Here is an 18,350-nt window from a genome sequence, read left to right on the forward strand (position 1 = left end):
CTAACTAAGAGTTACCAATGATATGGCTGCGCGTTGGTGGCGCCACCACTACGAGGAGACCCAGGACCCCACTCCACATTATCAGATGAATCATGGTTGTGGGTTTTATGGTGTGGGTGCGGTCATTTTCAAGTTGTGCTAGCACAGGTTGTTCAATATGATTCCCTAGCCATGGTTCCGATGAGTCGGAGTTTTGTGCTCTAGCCATTCCTACTTTTCTAGATTGGTTGCACGCGTGATGTCACGGTTGTATTACATATTTTTTAACTAGAAAAAATAGTTTAGGATACGCTTGTGTTTTTTAAAGAAATAAAAGAAATTTGATTACTGATATAAATCTTGATTAGTTTGATTACTGGTAAAGAAATTAAAAAAACTAAGAAAAAAATATAAATTAAAATATTTAATATTATAATATATATAATTTATCCAGTTGTTTTTAATGAATTTACTTAAAAAAATTCATTAAACATAACTGCTTAATAGTTTGGAGTTAAAATTGATTTTTTAAAAAATTATAGGAATCGGTTACCTTATAGTTAAAAAAAATAAGAAATGAAAATGAATTTTTATAACAAATTTCAAATTTGCCTCTTATTCAATCCATCCCTTTTCTTCAGTTTCTTGTTTTTCAATTCAACCCCTTTTTTTAAAAGAACTTGTAATTGGGTGTTAATTTGGACTCAAAAAAGTTAGATCTCGCAAAATAAAAGCTTAATAATCAAATTAAAAATTTTAAAAAATATTATTAGAAGTCTAGGAGAACAATAATAACAAAAAGATCTCTTTTAGTTTCTTTTAATATAGATCTAGCTACTAGCAATTTGACCACACTATTGCATACCAAACTAGATGAAAGTTTGGTGAGGGATTGTATTTAATGTGAGTATAATACGAGGTGCTAGCTTAAAAATATATTAAATAATTTTTATTTTAGATATAAATACATTAAAATTATTAAAGAATACTAAAAAAATATTAATTTAATATTTTTCTAAGACAAACAGACATTTAAAAGTAAAAACTACTATACTCCTGAGTAATTACATAGACTACATAGCATAATATGTTTTTATAAAATAGAGTATTTCTTTAATATGTTATTATATTTACAATTGATTTGAACTCAATAATACATATTATATAATCTATTATTCAACTCATCAAAATCAAAATCAGCTATGTAATCTACATGTAATTATAAGTTTAAGTTTAAATACGTGTTAAATTTCTAAATCAAGTGCATCTGACATACTAATCGTTATAGATTGGTCTAAAAACCTCACTAAGATGTTACATTAAAAAAATAATGTATATATATAAGAATAAAATTAATGTATAAACATATAAAGTTAAATTAGAAAAACACCTTATTATGTAATCATAGATTAGATGGTTAGCTCTTATATTCACATGTGATTGAAACAAAGAACTCGCCAATGGATCGAACGAAGAAGAGTTGACAAAACTCTTGAAGACTCTTGAGATTGTGGAGTTAGCATGCTGTGATTTTTGGAGGGCCCATGAACTGATCTCTCTGTGTTTTGATTATATGTCCACATGGAAACGAATAATATTGCTGATATATTATCACAGGCTACACCAGATCGTTGATCAAACGCCTATGTCTACTGCAATGCTTCTCCAGGAGTACTTTTGAGGCTCCTTCTAAAGTCTTGCGCCATGTCTGCATCGCAAGAAATTGTAATTAGTGAAATAAACATGTCGGGTTGAAAGGAGATGCTGCTCTAATGATGAATGGCTAGAGAATTATGAATATGATTATAATGTCTTGCCTTTTTAATGGAAGCCAAGATTGACTTGTTCTTGATATCCCTTGCTTTAAGCTGTGACCTTCCAATCCCAAGTTGCCTCAGCAGCGCAGATTTTCTTGTCACTGGAGGAAGAAGTGACCTCCTCTCCACTAAGGTAGAGCTTGAATTATAGTGCGATGGACTTTCGCATGAGTTGCCACCTTCGATATCCCTTCGTGTCCTCCTCCTTTTTGACTTCCTTCTTAGCACCCTTGCCAACTCCAATTTCTTAGCCTCGTTAGCATCGTCGTCCTCACCACTCATTTCTGCAAATTTCCTTAGCAAATCATCTGAAGATTTCTTGGTTATGTGTTGAACTGTTGCAGTCCTACTAGAGTTATCATTATTAGCGTCCATTTTGAAGAGAGAGAGAGGGGTCCGGATGTATTTTGATGAAAAGGAAATGTGCATATATGGAGGAGCTGCTTTTGTAGGTTAGTGACTTTGGTGTTTTGTGAGAAATGGACCGTTGAGGCAGAGGAATGATTTGAATAATGGAAATAAGAAATATAGCCGTTAGAGGAGGGAATAATGGGGTTAATGGAACATTAAATTGGCATTGACATGTGATTTAGTGTATGAATATGATAAGATTTACATTGATTCCGAGCAGAAATGCGCTCCACCCATTTCCTTGCTGATACAATTGCAAGTAGCATATATATGGCCTGGTAAATTCAGGATTAGGGTTTTGAAAAGTGGGCTTGTTTACTTTAAACGTAACAGGAACAATTATTTCCTCTAAGAAAATAAAGTTGATTCATGCCAACGGGAATGAAATAAAAACGCTTGTGCCTACAACATTTTATCGGCGAACTGCTTAGAGGAGAAAAGAGCTCATGGACCACTAGCTTCTTCCTGTGTAATGGTCATCAAGTTGAATGATAGGCGGCGTTTTTTGAGTCCATGGCTTCAGAATCTGTTTAACGATCAAGTAGAACTAAGCAGCTTTAAGTTCAATCTCAACGAGGGAATGGGGTTTATGAAGCTACAAGGAGACCTAAGAAAAAACAAAGCTAAGAAAGTTTAGACCATGGCATTACCAATAGCATTTCATTCTGACCCCCCGCAAAGAGTAATTCAATTTTCAAGTTAAGAAAAAGCTGAACTACATTTTAAAACACACAAGACCTTACAATTCACAAGAAGGCCTACCAAAATTACGAATAATTTACCTTTGGAGAACCAATGAAGAACCAGCTGGCAGATACACATCCTATCGATGATCATATATCGTCCAATGAATCTACTGGTGGCAGTAATTTACCTTCTCCACTCCAATGAAGGCTTCAGATATAGCGCACGAGGCAAGGAAAAAGTCCTAGCAGTTCTAGTCCCTAAAGCAATACAGAGTGCCATACATCATGTGGTGTTTTTATAAGCTGAATTGAGTTCCAAAGCTAAGAGTGTGGCATTCCAGATTTCTCAGGTTAAGCTGCAAAACGTATGAAAATTGTAGTTATTGGAAAATATTGTGGAAAGAAAATATTTTAGAAAAAGCAGACGGGAAGAGAAAAAGGACAAATTTTGTGCTCCCAATCTCATGACAGAAAGTTATGAAACTATATTCTTGCGCCCATTTCTAACACTCAATTTCTCTTGTCATTCTTTGGTCAGTTTTCCTACTTCGTAAATGAACCAGAATTTAACATGCTAAGAAGAATGGCAATCAAAGACTGCACTATAGCAGAGTACAGTGTAATATACTTTTATATTTCTAAACTAGAGTCATTTTAACATTGTTAGTAGCAGAGTGTGATCACATTAGCAAAGCAACCCTGACAATTTTTACATTCCTTATTCTCCCACTGAATCCATCTCTGTTGCTTTCATCTTTCCGATAAACTTTGTTGAGCAAACAAAGATAAAGTGACTTCACTATCCTCGAATGCAGGCTGCATTATTAAAATTTAAAATGATTAGATCTTCCAGTGGCACTAAAATCAAGCAACAGACTACCTTTTCTTCTCATTCTAGCAGAAGCGCTATTTTCTCTCTTAAATGAAATAATATTTTAACATAGATGGAAGTGGTGTTGAGGGATTTAAAACCTCTTGATGCTGGTGGGGATTTGGTTTGTTATCGAGTTGAATGGTGTAGAGGATCCCCATAGCCAGTCAACAACTAGTTTGTGATCAAGGCTTTGTTGTTGTTGTAAGAAAAAATTTGTTTTAGAAACAAACGATGAGTAAATCAGAAAGAGGAGGTCTTCCGTGTGCTCCAAATCCAGAAAAGAACAAATGCAAGACATGAATCCACATGTAAACATGCATGATAAAAGCTTGTGTAACACAAGTTCAGGTTTAATTGTTTCAGGCCCTGGAATAATATAATACATATAAAAACTTACCACAGCCACCATTCCAGTATTACAGAATTTAGGAATGGAAATAAGTTTCACCAACTGCCCTTCTGAACCTGCAATTAATTCACCATTAAATTTAACGGCGAGAAAATTCAACCACAATCTATTTTGCCTTATTTGTTAAGTATGAGATTATGAGAGAGTACCCTTTAAAATGTGAGTTCCATATTTATCTTGGTTACCAACAAAGTAAACATGAGGACAGTTCTCAATCAGGAAAGGATCCCTATCAGTGAAAGGATAACATCCTGAAAAACATTGTTGAGAGTGGATTCTTGAACTTGGAGCTCATGAAAAAAAAAAAATGAATTTTAATTGCAAGTATTCCTGATGTCTTTGTTTGAATCCAAACAATCAAGCTTGTATAAGAAAAATGCAAAATCAATTGCTAAAATTTATGCTGTTAAAACATAAATATATAGCATAGCAGTTGTTTCTACCGAGTGTGTTAGGTGTTGTTGGTGCCACATGCCTCCACTTTAACGTCCTTTCCATAAATTCAAGCTCATCCTTTCCCTCCGAATATTTTTTAAGATCATCAATGTTCTGACCTGAGGTTCCAAGAATCCTGAAAAGGACACGAGAAAAAAAAACAAAAAACATTGTCAAAATGCATCTAATTATCACAGCTCGCTGTTGAATTATGCACTCATTTCTTACCTGACACCATCAAGCTCAAAACAATGAGGATCAGTACACGACCTAAAAGTGTTATAAGCTATGGATCCAGGGAAAAGCCATCTGTTCAATGACTGAAGTGAAAAGAGAAAAAAATCTTATCAGTTGAAGTGAGGATGCTTCCCAAAAGAAGGAAAAGATAAAGAAAGGGTAAACCTGTTGGGGTAAAGAAAAGTTCGCTGGATCGTTGGATCCTGGCATGATATCCATAGGCACACCTGCAGCAATCTAAACAGAGGTGTTAAACAAGGTGATCATGATAAGCAGATCCAAATGAAAGACAAAATGGGACAACAAAAGGTAACTAAAATATATTAGTCAAAATAACAGAAACAACCTGAGTCAACAAAATATCCAGCTCTTGAACTGGCTCAGAGAGCCTAGACTGATCCTTTGAAGCCAAATTCTGCCAAATGACCTGGGGACAAAAGATGGTTACTTGTTTAGGTGACATGACACAATGTAGGATGTTCAATTCTGAAAAAAAAAATCCCACTAAATATTTCAACCCATAAAGCGAATTATCTACATATGTTTGTTAATTCTTATAGTAGCTAATTAGCATAGTCTCTCTCTCCTTTTGCGGCCATCGATATTTCATTCAGGTTTAATCAATGTAGCAAAAATAGCATAGCTGCTATCAGGGAAGCTACCCTTATATCTAAGCAGAGCACTAGCTTTCACTTTACACAATTTCACAGAGGCAGAAAAATACAAAGATAATAGCACAAAGCATTTTATGGAAAGATAAAACAAAAATTGAAAAAGAGAACTTCAGAACTGCAACTGGATAAAGGAGACAGGAAAAGTATAAAACTCTTACCTGTCCATTTAGAAGACCAAGGGGAATTTCCACGGAATTACCTGCAATCACAACATGAACTATCTCTGCTGCAATACCCTGTTCCTGTTCAGTTAAGAATTTCAAGTAAGCAAGATAGGCAGCAGACCAGCCTTAAAAAAAAAAAAAAACCAAGAAACTGCAAATACCTTTTCATCTCCCAAATGTCCTGTTATATGATCCACAAGAAGCTGAAATTGGAGAGGGTTTGATAAGCTGCACCCAGCATTCACCCCAGAAATAAAAACAACATACTTATCCTCTCCTGTATTCAATTGGAATTGAATTCTTTAAACCAATACTTGCAGAAAACACAAGTGTTAAAAGAATTCAATTATTGAAATGGGAAATGGAATCCAAATACTTCTAAAAGACAATTTTACTTCTCAAAGAAAAATAAAAGGTGAGCTCCAAAAAGATAACATGGGAAATGGAATCCAAATATCAAACTTAAGAAGGGTCAAAGTCTACATTATTGAAATGGGCATTAAGTGATTCATCTACTAAGGAAGCAGCTTGAAATTCACATTCAAAGTTTCAACAGATAACGAGATTTTGATCCTCATTTTTTATCTTTAAGTGATACTTTGTTTTCTTTCTTAAATCTTTTAGGTCATAATTTGTGAAACTAGTCCCAAATGTATTTCTCATATGTCAAAACTTCTTGTAACAAAAACTCCATGCTAGTTAGTAATTCCAAAATGCTTCTGTAAATACAATTTGTTTCCCAATAAATTTAAAATTTATCTATCAATTCTAAGAAACTTTTATTAAATCCAAAGCAAATAGATGACAGTGCAGATGAATACATCTTCAAAAGGACTTAATGAATAGGGATGTGTATAAGCAACAAATAGAAAGATATGTATCTATCTGATCCAGGTAGAAAAAAAAAATCACGAATATGAATGCCAGAAATATAACTCGTATCATACTTGATTTAAGTTGGGGTTCTATCTGTGGTGCTAAACCAGCTTCAAGGACATCTAGCACCATAAAGTCACCAGCACCAGTTTCCTTTCCATGCAAAGCGACAACAACACCTATCAGATGCATCACATCACCACAAAATCAACATGTGTGAAAAGCAAATATTAAAAAATTATCGCTCAACAACTTGTAGAAAACAAATAGTTCCATGAGAACTATTCCTAACTTAGTCATCCACACAATTCCAGTCCAACCATATATTCATGTTTAAAAACAAAAGTATGAGGAGCATGGAATTATTACCACATGATTTTCTTGTCACAAACAGAAAATGCCTGACAAAAGCATGAATGCAAGACAAGAAGAACAGTGATCAACCAGGCCTTAGCAATTTGTTGCCAAATAGAGATTAAGAAGTTGTGCTGCTCTAATATCTGCCAACAAACTGCATTCGATCTCACAAGAGTTTATTATTTCTCGTGCATGAGAGATACCTGTGACATATACTGAAGGTGAAAGCACGGTGCCACCAAGCTTATCTCTTCCACTTTCATCTTCCAAATCCAAATGATCATCTGGATGCATGAAGTTATGAGGCTTGACAAGAGGCAATGCAGATCTCTGCACATTGCACTCAAGTTTTTTTAAAAAAAATCAAACACCTTAGCAACCTAAATTTTTTTCTCAATTTCAAGAAAAAAATAGAAATAATAAGATCATGAAATTATTATTAACAACCACATACGTCCTTCGAGTATTCATCAAGAATGCAAGGTTTAAGTTTCATGTGCTTTTACAGGGTTCCGACAATGATGCATTCCTTGCCTTCTTCCAATTCCAAAACTGTACAAACTGCAACAAAAAGAAGCTGGCTAAGAAAAACTACTCCATGCAACTTAAAACCATTAGCGTTATCATATCATTAAAAATCCAAACTAACTACATCCAAGATCCTTACAAAAGCGGGAAATGAAGAAACTTGGAAAATAAACCAACCAGGAAATTTATCAACACCATGTACAATTAGCCAGTGCCCATCAAGAAAGTGACCTAACGTGCACAAACACAAACATAAACCTTCACAACAAACTAATTTCATTGAAATCCTAGAACCAATGACAAAATTTTCAAATTATGTAAGAACTAAATCAACAAAAACCCATAAAAGAAAAGAAAAGAAATGGCAAAGAAAAAAAGAAACGCAAATGCTAAAACGCTAAGCCTTAAATATCACCATAACTTACGAATTCCCTCTTACATACCAGCCCATCAGCAAAATAACAAGACAACTACATAAAAGATCTCCGCAAAGACCCCAACTTTACTCTAAAAAGGTAGCCATTCCAGAAATTAATACTCCCTCTCTTTCAAAATTAGAACATTTAATGCCATAATTAAGCTCAAAACACAAAACAAATCAAATCCAAAATCACCTAAACGAACAAAAAATGCAAAACTTAACTTCAATTCAACAAAAAAAGAAGGAAAAGAAAGATAGAGAGATACCAGGGACATGGGGTTTCCAATGGGTAACAAGAGAGTAAAGCAGAGTCGTCATCATGTGAAGACGAGCAAAGTATATTTGACTGTATTGCTGCCCTCTGTATGTCTCATTTTGAATCTCAAATGTCTCATCCTGCAGTATTAGCAACACTTTTGAGAAAACAAAAAAACAAAAAGAAGCTTTGAAGCTCCCCTGGTATTATTTTTTAACAAGAGAAGAATGGGAAGAGATAACGGGAGATAGTGACCAGGGATTGGTAAGTGGATTTCTTTCTCTGAAGATTTTTCTCTGTGTCGATTTCCATTGCAGCCATGGCGGGAAAACAGAAACAAATAGCAGCAGCAGCCAGCACTCTCACTCGGCTCTCCCTCCATCAGTGCAGCGGGTCCTTAAATAACAGTCCAAGTGCAATGGCATTATAAGAAACATTATGTCTCAACTGAGATCCTCAACCGAACGGGGATGTAGCTCAAATGGTAGAGCGCTCGCTTTGCATGCGAGAGGCACGGGGTTCGATCCCCCGCATCTCCATTTTCTTCCTTTTTCTATGCCCTCAAATACATGCCATAAAATGGGGATGATTTTGTTAGGTGAGTTTAATGAATTTATTTTTGCTTGTTAATTAATGACTTGTTCAAATAGAGGGTTTATTGTTGCTAGTTTTATATGAATGTTTTTTTAGATTACAAAGATAACAGGATAAATTAGGTTTACATGAAATTTGAAAACTTGTTTGAAACGATGTTTTTTAAAATTAAATATTTTTTTATATTTTTAAATTGTTTTAATATATTAATATAAAAATAATTTTATAAAAATAAAATATATTATTTTAAAATAAAAAAATACTTTAAAAATAAATATTACTGTATTTCCAGATATTATATAAACAAAAAAGATATTAGCTAATAGAAATTTTCAAACGGTTGAAATTAAGAAAGTCTTTCTAGAAGGGAACAAAAATTAAATTTTAATGTTTTGGTTCTAAAATTTAAAATTGTTTTTTTAAGTGGGCATAACATTAATGTTTTTTTCAGGGCCCGAGCTCCTGCCAATGTTCTATATAAAATTAACCAATATTTTTATTAGTTGAACAAAATCTTAATCAAGATGACAATTTGTCTTACACTGTAGCTCTCTCTCTCTCTCTCTCTCTCTCTCTCTCTCTCTCTCTCTCTCTCGTCACGCTATCTCCTCCTCTCCACTCGTCATGCATGTTCTTTCCTTTCACTTAATCTCCCAAGTAAATTGCAACTTAATCCTTATAATTTCGAGAAATTAATAAATTAGTTGTTTTAGCTCAAAGCACTTTATGTTAAATTCCTATACTTCTAACAATCAAATATTGTGAATGTTGATAAGGAAAATGTAGTTAATAAATATATATTTTTTTGTTTATTTTTTTTTTTATATCAACTCTTGAAGATATAAACACTCTTCAAAAATTAAAGATGTAAAATCAAGCTACAAGTATAAAGAGTAAAAAAAAAAATTTATGATCCACACTAAAGCTTTTTTCTTTTTTAATTATTATTAATATGGGTATCCGGACTAACTTGTGTGCATCTTGATTAATTTCACGAACCTTAAAATTAACGACCATGTAAGTTTCTAATAGTTATTATATTAACAATCACAATGTTCGAATTTGAGACCACAAGAAAAACAACTCCTCTTATTATTTATGAAAGCAATGCCTTCTTAGATGGAAACACAAATTTGACTTAAATGAAATTATACTCTTTTCATCTTATAAAGAAAGCCCTCTTATTATTTTTGACTCCTGAAATAAAAATTAGCAGAGGAATTAATTGATTCATTTCCTATAATACTCTTCAACTTGAATACATGATATTTTTGGATAATTTCAGAGGTAAAAAATAAATAATTGACATGATATTTATTTATTTTTTCTTATATTATATGTAAATTAATACACCGGGAGCTCAGTGGATGAATTATAAAGGGAGTGGTGATTAAGGGGAGTTAAAATAAATCATCCTTGTAAAAAACTCATTTTTACAAAATAAACAAATAGAAATTATTTGCTGAATATAATATACATGCCATATTTGGGGGTAAAATCATAGTTTTTAAACCCGGTCCGGTCCAAGACCCAAGTTCCAGGTTTTAACAGGGTTATCGAGTCGTTAGGGTTAATTTTTTTTTTAAAATCAAAACGACGTCATTTTAGTAAAAAAAAAAAAAAAACAAAAAACAAAAGTTAACGGGTTAAAACTGGGTCAACCCAGTCGCCGGGTCAGCTTGATTACACCAGGTTTTTTCTTCTCCTATTTTTTCTTCAACCCGACCTAGTTCCAGTCTTAGGTCGACCCGTCAGGCCGAGTTTTATGCCTAAAATGCCAACAATTTAAGCAATTGTTTTTTTTTTGTTAGTATATCTCTTACTAAGAAAAATTTGTAGATTTTTCACTTCGTAAAGTTATAGCTCATTTAAGGTACCATAATTTTATCTTTTATGTGCTCTTATTGCATCTCTACGTTTTCTTAGTTATTTATCATTTTATAATTTTAGCTTTGTATTTTTAACATAATCTCGTATCATACAATATTTTGGATAGACAAGATCCATTGTTATTTATTTTTGGAAAAGATTATTATATATCTAACTCTTTTAAATATAATTATAAAATATAATACAATAATCGATTTGGAAAAGAATTTGAGTTAAATTAAATTTCATAAATTTTATTAAAATAATAATAATTTTTTTTTATTTTAGTGTTAACTTTATTAGATTTATTTAGGTTAATTCAGTCACTAAAATTTCAATCAAGTTAATATTTTTTGTAATTCAACTAGAAATTAAGCACATCTCTAGTTATACTAGAAATTAAGCACATCGCTATATTTTTTGTAATTCCTAAGGCTCCGTTTGTTTGCAGGAAAGTGAATTCCTTTTGGAAAGTGAATTCCGGGGAAAGTGAATTCCTAGAAAGTGAATTCCGGGAAAGTATTTTCCGATGTTTGGTAGTGTTGTGGAAAATGAACTGGAAAACACTTTCCAGTGTTTAGTTATGTCATGGAAAATAAGCTGGAAAATAACTTATTAATATTTTATTTTTCTCAAGTTTATTAAAATAATGAGGAACAAATCTTACAAATTAAAAAGTTGAATGAGAATGAAATTGAAAAAAATATATAATTTCATAAATTATCTCAAATAAAACAAATAATAATCAAAATAATAGGGATCAAATCTAAAAAATTAAAAAAAAAATGAAGAATGAAGAAATTAAAATAATAATAATCAACATTTCATAAATTATTTCAAATAAAATAAGTAACAATCAAAAGAATGAGGATCAAATTTGATAAATAAAAAATTTCAATAAAAAAATGATAAGAAAAAAGCAAATAGCAATTATAAAAATAAGGACCAAAGTTAATATAAAAATAAAATTTTAAGAGATGAAATTGAAAAATAAATATTCAAAACAAAATATATATAGCAATCAAAAGTTTGAGGATCAAATTTGATATAATCAGCAAATAATGACATTTCTAAATTTTTCACAACTTCCGGAAAGTGTTTTCCCCTCAAATTTTTCAGGAAAACACTTTCCTGAAAACCAAGCCAAATTTTCCTTTTACTGGAAAGTGTTTTCCATTGACCAACTTTCCTACTGGCAAACAAACACAAGAAAGTTTGGAAAGTGCTTTCCCGGAAACCACTTTCCGGAAAACAAACACAGCTAAAAGGAAAACACTTTCCTGAAAACCAAGTCAATTTTTTTTTTTGACTAAAATTGACTGGAAAGTGTTTTCCGTTGACTAGAAAGTGTTTTCCGCTGACCGGAAATTGTTTTCCGCTGACCAACTTTTCTAATGACAAACAAACACAGGAAAGTTTGGAAAATGGTTTCCCGGAAACTACTTTCCGGGAAACAAACAAGGCCTAAGTTGATTTATCGTCAACGGCGAGTTTAACACCCATGCTTTTAAATTGAGAAAAAAAACAGAAGGACTAACTTCATTATTCTCATAAAAAAGAAGGACTGAGTTGTAATGTGCTTATATCACATGTAACGTGTTTGCTGTTTTAATGTATTCTCAAATATAGAGTTTATTTGTTTAGGATAAAAAAAAAGGAGTAAAAACCGGTTCTTGCTCGAACCATGACAGAACAGACGAATACAATAGACAGTACTGAAAGAAAAATCTCAGCTGCTCTTCAAATTTATGGCTTCTTCATCATCATCTTCCTTAATTCAGGGATGCTCACTTCCTCCAATCTCTGCACTTCGCTCAGGCCTTTCTCCTTCGCTCTGTTCGTTTCAATCTTTGACCAAGTTACCAGAGAATAGCCGGAGGAGCTCAGGCTACCGGGGAATCCGCCGGAGAAGGACCTGCACCGCTATGGTACAGCAGGCTGTACAAGGAGGATCTCCAGCAATCTATGCTAAGGAAATGGAGAGACTCGCTGCTAAGGAATCTCTGCTTCTCGCTGTAATTACTCTCTATCTCTCTCCTCTTCCTTAGATTATAAGAAACTTTATTCGTTTCTCTGTTTTGAGGTAAAATTCGATGCAATTTAATGATTTATGTGTACAATTGAATTTTTTGGAATGGACATCTGCATATACATGTTTGTTTTTTTTTTTTATTATTATTAATATTTATGCTAAAAACGTTGCTGTACAATCAACTGCGTAAAACTGAAGTAGCTAAGAGCGCCAAGCCCCAATTCCTGCAAAAAGAAAATGTTGATTCCGATCAAAATATCCCGAACCATTCTATTAACCTTCACTACCTGTTTTCTTTGTTAAAAAATAACCCTCCAATGATTCATTTCCTTCAAGATAGGATATACACGAAGCCATGCGAATATGGGATGTGAATTTTAGCAAAAACAAAAAACACAAATGGCTCTTTCTCAGACTATTCTTGGACTGAAAAAATTTAATATCCCAATCCCACATGTAAGATTATTTGCCTTGCAAATTATTCTTGCATCTGGACATGAGAAAAATAAGTGAATGTTCTTGCTCTCTGATGCCTGATTACATAGGGAATGGACAGGATTAATGCTTCTTCCTGTACATATCTTTCTTTCGTTTGTTGATGCAGCCTTTTTAGGATAGCTGATAGAGCTGTAAAGCATGTTTTTTGGAATGTGTCAAGAGGCCCGTAACAGTTTGTGCCAATGAAACTTGTTCTGAACAGGGAAAGATTATGCCACAAATGGTTGTCTGTAATTCTGCCTTTGCTTCAGATCTTCCTGGAAGCCATGTCCAATCATTTCCTTGAATAACAGCAGCAACTGCTGCATTCTCTTGGATAGTTGAATAGAAAATAAACCTTTGCCCAAAAGCCTGGATCAATAGGCCCTTGGCGCCAATTGTCCCGCCAAAGGAATGCCATTTTGCCATTACAAATGATGTAATCAGTATGACTCCAAGCTAGTGGTCTAAGCTTCATAAGCTTTCTCAAGCTTTGAAAAGAATCCCTGATTCACTAATTCACAGAATTAATGCAATAATTTGTATGGCAAACACCAATACCCTTGCTTTAAATGTTGATCATTTATAGTTTGTTTGATTAAAACAGTAAATTGTATGGCTTTGGAAATTTTTGATGCGTGTTAAGGTTTTCTTTTAATGTTTGTCTAATGCTATGCTATTGATTTAGTTCAAAGATTCTGGGGGCTTTGAAGCTCTGGTCACTGGAAAGACAACAGATATGCAGCGGATTGATGTGAATGAAAGAATAATTGGTCTTGAGCGGCTTAATCCAACACCTCGACCAACAACGTAGGTGCTTAACAAAGCACTTCAATTTGCTTCTATGTTGTTTTTGTGAGATGTTTACTTGTTTATCAATATACAGGTCACCATTTCTGGAAGGTCGATGGAATTTTGAGTGGTTTGGAGCCGGAAGCCCTGGATTATCTGCTGCCAGGTTTATATTTGAGTGAGTACCACATTGACGAGTCTTTGTTTCTAAATTTCATTTTTCATGCTTTTCTAACTCCTACGAGGAATGTGATAATTTTTATTGTTGCAATAGTCTTTCATGGGAATCCTAACTTCAACTGGGTTAGTCAATTTGAATGGCAGTTGATTGTCTTGCTTGTTGCAGGAGATTTCCTTCAAATTTGGCTAATTTGTCCAAAATGGACGTGGTGATTAAGGATGGAAATGTGAAGGTTACTGCACATATGAAACTATTATACTCGGTATCCTTCCATCTTTGAATGCCCTAGTCGCAATATCTGCAATAACATGTGATCAATGAAAGAAATTAGAAAAATACCCTTGCACTAAATTTCTTAAAAATAAAGGAGAAGTTTCTTATACCTGCATACTGCAAGCAGAATCCTACTGAGATGCTTACTTCATGAAGATGCTGGCTAGTTGAGTTAAAACCAAGGTCTAAATTTATGCACGATCAAAATACACCTCAAAACTAGTGTCCTGCAGTTAACTATTGCTTAAATTGACATATATAATAATGACATACCTGTTGATAGTGATATATGTGTAATGGAAATGAAGTAACCATAAATATCATGGAATTGATATAGCGACCATGATCAGATGAAGACAACCTCCAGTTGATACCGTTGTAAATTTATGTTTGTTCTTGTTTTATGCTTCTGAGCTTAGGTTTGAATTCTTCTGTGTACTGCAGATAGAAAGCAAATTCATTCTGTCCTCCAAGTTAACAGTGGAGGGACCTCTCAGAATGAAAGAGGAATATGTTGAAGGGATCCTTGAGACACCAACAGTCATTGAAGAAACAGTACCTGAACAGCTAAAAGGTGCATTTGGTCAGGCTCTTAGCACAGTCCAGCAGATTCCTGTTTCTATTAGGGATGCCTTTTCTAGCGGGCTGAAAATTCCTCTATGTAAGCATTTTGATATTCGGATCATTTTCTTTCTATCTTATTTAGCATTCTTCTTCCTAGCCAGCAAAGAAGAATAGAAAATCTCTGGACCTCAAGCCATATAAGGTCTGAAGCGACAGGCATTTTGTTGTCACTGTACCCCAGCCCTTTGACTAATAACTTCAACTTTCCATTGTCCTGGACATTTTAGGGATGCTCCCTTCTAGCAACTCATAATGCTGTAATTGTAGTTTGAAATTCACATTGCTCATCTGTTCTGCATTTCAGGTTGTCTAACTCTTTCTATGCTCTTCTGCCTATTCTATGCAATGTTTCTGCCAATCTTCTTTAAAAACAATCAAAATTTTGAGTCAGAAACCTGTCCTGAGGTGTTTGTGAATATCATATGCATCTCTTAAGTTTCATTTGTGCTTCTAATTATTTGTAGATATGTCAGAATTTCCAAATAAAACTGTTTTTCTTTTTAATTTATCATTGATTAGTTCTTTATCTACTACTTACTAACCATCAATTAAAGTCTTCTACAGTTTTTTGTGTTTTTCTGAATTGTGTTCCATCGCTATACCAAGGATGGTATTAGAACACTGTATTTTAAAAAAGTTTACCTTGCAGTGTATATGATTAATAGTCAGACATTTTATGTGAGCTGTTATTAACCAACTGCATGTGTTGTTCTTAGACCTACTATGATGTCATTAGCAATGGAGATTAATTCTAATCCATTAAGTGTAACGGGTCTAGAAATTCCACTCTCTTTCAATATATTGGGTCCCTTGGAATTGATTTAGGAATATGGGATGATGATCTGGTTTCAAAGTTCTAATTTTCTTTTCTTTTTTTCATAGTACTGGTAGTTATTTACTTCTAATATCCTGTCCAATGCAACAAATTATGAATGAAAAGAAACTCGAGTTTCAGGGTTTATAAGGTTATAATACCTAATGATGCTGTGCTTTTCATGCTTGGATGATTGTAAATTGCTAAGTTCATTTCTTTATGCCTGCAGCTAGTACTTTCCAGAGACTCTTCATGATTTCTTATCTTGATGATGAGATACTTGTAAGTATTCAACTTATATAATTTATCACATCATTTTGCAGTTATAAGCATCTTGTCCTTAGATTATCATCCAAGTGTTCTCATTGCAAGTGGATGAAAAGTGCATATATATAGGATTAATCTGCCATCTGAATTTTGTTTCATTAGCACCTCAAGAATAGTCTTTGCATAAATTACAAAAGGAATTAAATATGAAAATTTCATAAGTACATGTGATGTTTCATTCTCATGTGATAATGTAAAAAAAAAAAAGGAAAAGAATCTTTAGGAATTCTAGACTACTACATGTGCTTATTAACTAGAAGAACTATCATGGGTGGGGATGTCTCCATCTACCTAGAGTCATGAAGGCTCATACATATAAATGATGTCTCCTAGCTTTTCTCCTGGCTCTCTTATAAGAAGCTCGAATTTGTCCATTTGGTCTTCATTCCTTACCCGTTTCTATCATCTCTTGTGGCCATTTTAGATTCAACACATAATATGGTACGTGTTCGGTACAGATATAGCCTGTGAAATATAATCACTTGTATTGTTTTGCCGAAGGATGGTCATGCAGAAATACTTTGCATGGGCATAAGTCTATGTTTTAACCACGTCATTCATTTGCGAAAGAAAACGATAATCTCAAAGAATTAGCAGCTAGTTTTGTGACAGATATGTAGGAACGTGAACCAGGAAAGGTAGACATTATCAAATTAATTATGAGTCTTTTCCTGGTTTTTGACACAGATTCTAAGGGATTCTACTGGAGTACCCGAAGTTGTTACAAGGTTGGATGCACCAGCCTCTCTAATGGCAGAACCAATTGCAGAGTATGAGAGCTAGAGATGTGAAAACAGACTGTTTATTATTTTTTCTCCACCTTCTAATGCAATGTAGAGTCAACAATCTCTCTCTCTCTCTCACACAGTCACTCTCAATAAGATGGGGGATTCATTCCCTTGAATGCTTATTTGCTCGTTTGATTTTGTTCATTAAATGCTTGCTGATTGGAAATATAACGCTTCACTGACAAAGATTGATGAAGCTTTCTTCTTAGAAGTGTTCTCAAGGTATAATTGACTGAGATCAAGTTGTTGGTTTCTATACAAAATTAGTGGGTGGGCAATGGGGCGAACTAAGATTATTTGTTACGGGGTTAAAATTAATATAATAAGATATAATATTTGTTTTAATTTATTGTATATGAATTGTAAAATAAAATCTATATAATTTAGTTTTATTTAAATAACTTACTTTAAATAGATAATGATGTTTGTATAAAGTAAAAGGTTTTGAGTAATACCAAATTGAGTCAAAGTAAAGAAATTAATTTTATCTTCATAATGCATTCATCACTTTAATATTACTGGTCTGTTTGTTTCTGCGTTTCAAAAATGTTTTTGAAAAAAATTAATTTTTTTATTAATTTTAAATTAATATGTTTTTAGTGTTTTCGAATCATTCTGATGTCAAAAATAATTTTTTAAAAAAATAAAAAAACATCAATGGTATGCATTTTGGTATGAAAAGTTATTTGAAAAGCAATCACAATCGCACTGCCAAACAAGCTCAAAATATATAAGAAATATTAGCTAAAGCGAAACATTATTTATGTTTGATAAACTTTGAAATAACTCAAAAAATAATAAAGAATGATTCTTCCATATTTATTAATTGTGCTCGTCGTTCTTTTATAGAATAGAAATAATTGATTATCATATCAATTCTTCTTATTTTGTTAATGGTTTAACCTAAAATTAAATCATATATCATAAGAAAAAATTGATAATTTTAGTAGCTCTGTTAAAAACAATAAAAAAAAAAATTCAAACATAATCAAAACAAATCAATAAAATATATCTAATTAATTAGAAAAAAATTTATTATAACAAGAATTTTAAAAACAATTGGTAGAACTAGCAGATCTAAAGAGAAAAAAGGAGCGAAAATTGTAGAACTATAAAAAAAGCCTCATAAAATTATTAACAAATAACATTTCAAAACAAAACAAAAATAAATTTTAAATTTTAGTTACTTTATTTTGTTTGATGAAAAATAAATTAATAAATGCTTCTGTTTCAATCTTTTTGATTAGCTACAAGATTTGTATTAGAATAAATTGATGGCTATATCTTTTATTTCACAAAGTAATGCTTTTATATTGTTTTCTTTCCAGGTGGATCAAGAGTAAATTAAAAGTAAAATCACATTTAATTTAAGGCTCATCTTTTTAAAATAAAAAATAAAACTCCTTCTAGTAGTTAATTATTCATTAATAATAATAATAATAAATGTTTTTCAAG

At 32.7% G+C, this 18,350-nt stretch overlaps 3 protein-coding genes and 1 non-coding gene across 7 annotated transcripts; 2 read left to right on the forward strand and 2 right to left on the reverse strand.

Annotated features, from left to right (window-relative positions):
- Nucleotides 1-1,597: 1,597 nt before the first annotated feature.
- LOC118051312 (uncharacterized) lies at nucleotides 1,598-2,171 on the reverse strand. Its single transcript, XM_035061928.1, has 2 exons — nucleotides 1,797-2,171; nucleotides 1,598-1,687 (listed from the first exon to the last, which is right to left on the reverse strand). The coding sequence occupies exons 1-2, from the start codon at nucleotides 2,169-2,171 to the stop codon at nucleotides 1,598-1,600; spliced, it is 465 nt and encodes a 154-aa protein (XP_034917819.1).
- Nucleotides 2,172-2,497: 326 nt separating this feature from the next.
- On the reverse strand, nucleotides 2,498-8,263 carry LOC118052457 (DNA polymerase delta small subunit). Of its 4 annotated transcripts, XM_073405180.1 has the most exons (14): nucleotides 8,135-8,263; nucleotides 7,374-7,480; nucleotides 7,123-7,249; nucleotides 6,634-6,741; nucleotides 5,848-5,963; nucleotides 5,681-5,764; nucleotides 5,195-5,275; nucleotides 5,014-5,085; nucleotides 4,840-4,931; nucleotides 4,620-4,747; nucleotides 4,326-4,466; nucleotides 3,866-4,232; nucleotides 2,990-3,709; nucleotides 2,498-2,814 (listed from the first exon to the last, which is right to left on the reverse strand). In XM_073405180.1, the coding sequence occupies exons 2-13, from the start codon at nucleotides 7,413-7,415 to the stop codon at nucleotides 3,574-3,576; spliced, it is 1,494 nt and encodes a 497-aa protein (XP_073261281.1). In that variant the 5' UTR covers nucleotides 7,416-7,480; nucleotides 8,135-8,263; the 3' UTR covers nucleotides 2,498-2,814; nucleotides 2,990-3,573. The 4 variants fall into 4 exon arrangements, with proteins under 4 accessions (XP_073261281.1, XP_073261282.1, XP_073261284.1 ...); XM_073405181.1 differs by lacking the exon at nucleotides 8,135-8,263 and having other exon boundaries at nucleotides 6,932-7,249; nucleotides 7,374-7,395; XM_073405183.1 differs by lacking the exons at nucleotides 7,374-7,480; nucleotides 8,135-8,263 and adding an exon at nucleotides 6,932-6,963.
- A 327-nt stretch (nucleotides 8,264-8,590) lies between these two features.
- TRNAA-UGC (transfer RNA alanine (anticodon UGC)) lies at nucleotides 8,591-8,663 on the forward strand. Its single transcript has one exon. It is a non-coding gene; the product is annotated as a tRNA-Ala (tRNA).
- Nucleotides 8,664-12,234: 3,571 nt separating this feature from the next.
- LOC118052445 (probable plastid-lipid-associated protein 13, chloroplastic) lies at nucleotides 12,235-17,017 on the forward strand. Its single transcript, XM_035063444.2, has 7 exons — nucleotides 12,235-12,602; nucleotides 13,785-13,906; nucleotides 13,983-14,066; nucleotides 14,235-14,331; nucleotides 14,787-15,003; nucleotides 16,010-16,062; nucleotides 16,795-17,017. The coding sequence occupies exons 1-7, from the start codon at nucleotides 12,336-12,338 to the stop codon at nucleotides 16,888-16,890; spliced, it is 936 nt and encodes a 311-aa protein (XP_034919335.1). The 5' UTR covers nucleotides 12,235-12,335; the 3' UTR covers nucleotides 16,891-17,017.
- Nucleotides 17,018-18,350: the final 1,333 nt, after the last annotated feature.

This window comes from Populus alba, chromosome 16 (assembly GCF_005239225.2).
Source record: "Populus alba chromosome 16, ASM523922v2, whole genome shotgun sequence".
In the NCBI taxonomy this organism is placed as follows: Eukaryota; Viridiplantae; Streptophyta; class Magnoliopsida; order Malpighiales; family Salicaceae; genus Populus; species Populus alba.

What these genes read in the sequence shown, in the direction of transcription:
- LOC118051312 (XM_035061928.1), bottom strand. Translation starts at nt 2,171, where the DNA reads ATGGACGCTAATAATGATAACTCTAGTAGGACTGCAACAGTTCAACAC. An exon ending in TCTTGGCTTCCATTAAAAAG is followed by an intron (nt 1,688 to 1,796) that starts GCAAGACATTAT and finishes CTTGCGATGCAG; the next exon opens with ACATGGCGCAAGACTTTAGA.
- LOC118052457 (XM_073405180.1), bottom strand. Translation starts at nt 7,415, where the DNA reads ATGAAACTTAAACCTTGCATTCTTGATGAATACTCGAAGGAC. An exon ending in TTGATGAATACTCGAAGGAC is followed by an intron (nt 7,250 to 7,373) that starts GTATGTGGTTGT and finishes TGCAATGTGCAG; the next exon opens with AGATCTGCATTGCCTCTTGT. An exon ending in GACATTTGGGAGATGAAAAG is followed by an intron (nt 5,765 to 5,847) that starts GTATTTGCAGTT and finishes TTAACTGAACAG; the next exon opens with GAACAGGGTATTGCAGCAGA.
- LOC118052445 (XM_035063444.2), top strand. Translation starts at nt 12,336, where the DNA reads ATGGCTTCTTCATCATCATCTTCCTTAATTCAGGGATGCTCACTTCCT. An exon ending in CCAACACCTCGACCAACAAC is followed by an intron (nt 13,907 to 13,982) that starts GTAGGTGCTTAA and finishes ATCAATATACAG; the next exon opens with GTCACCATTTCTGGAAGGTC. An exon ending in ATATGAAACTATTATACTCG is followed by an intron (nt 14,332 to 14,786) that starts GTATCCTTCCAT and finishes TGTGTACTGCAG; the next exon opens with ATAGAAAGCAAATTCATTCT.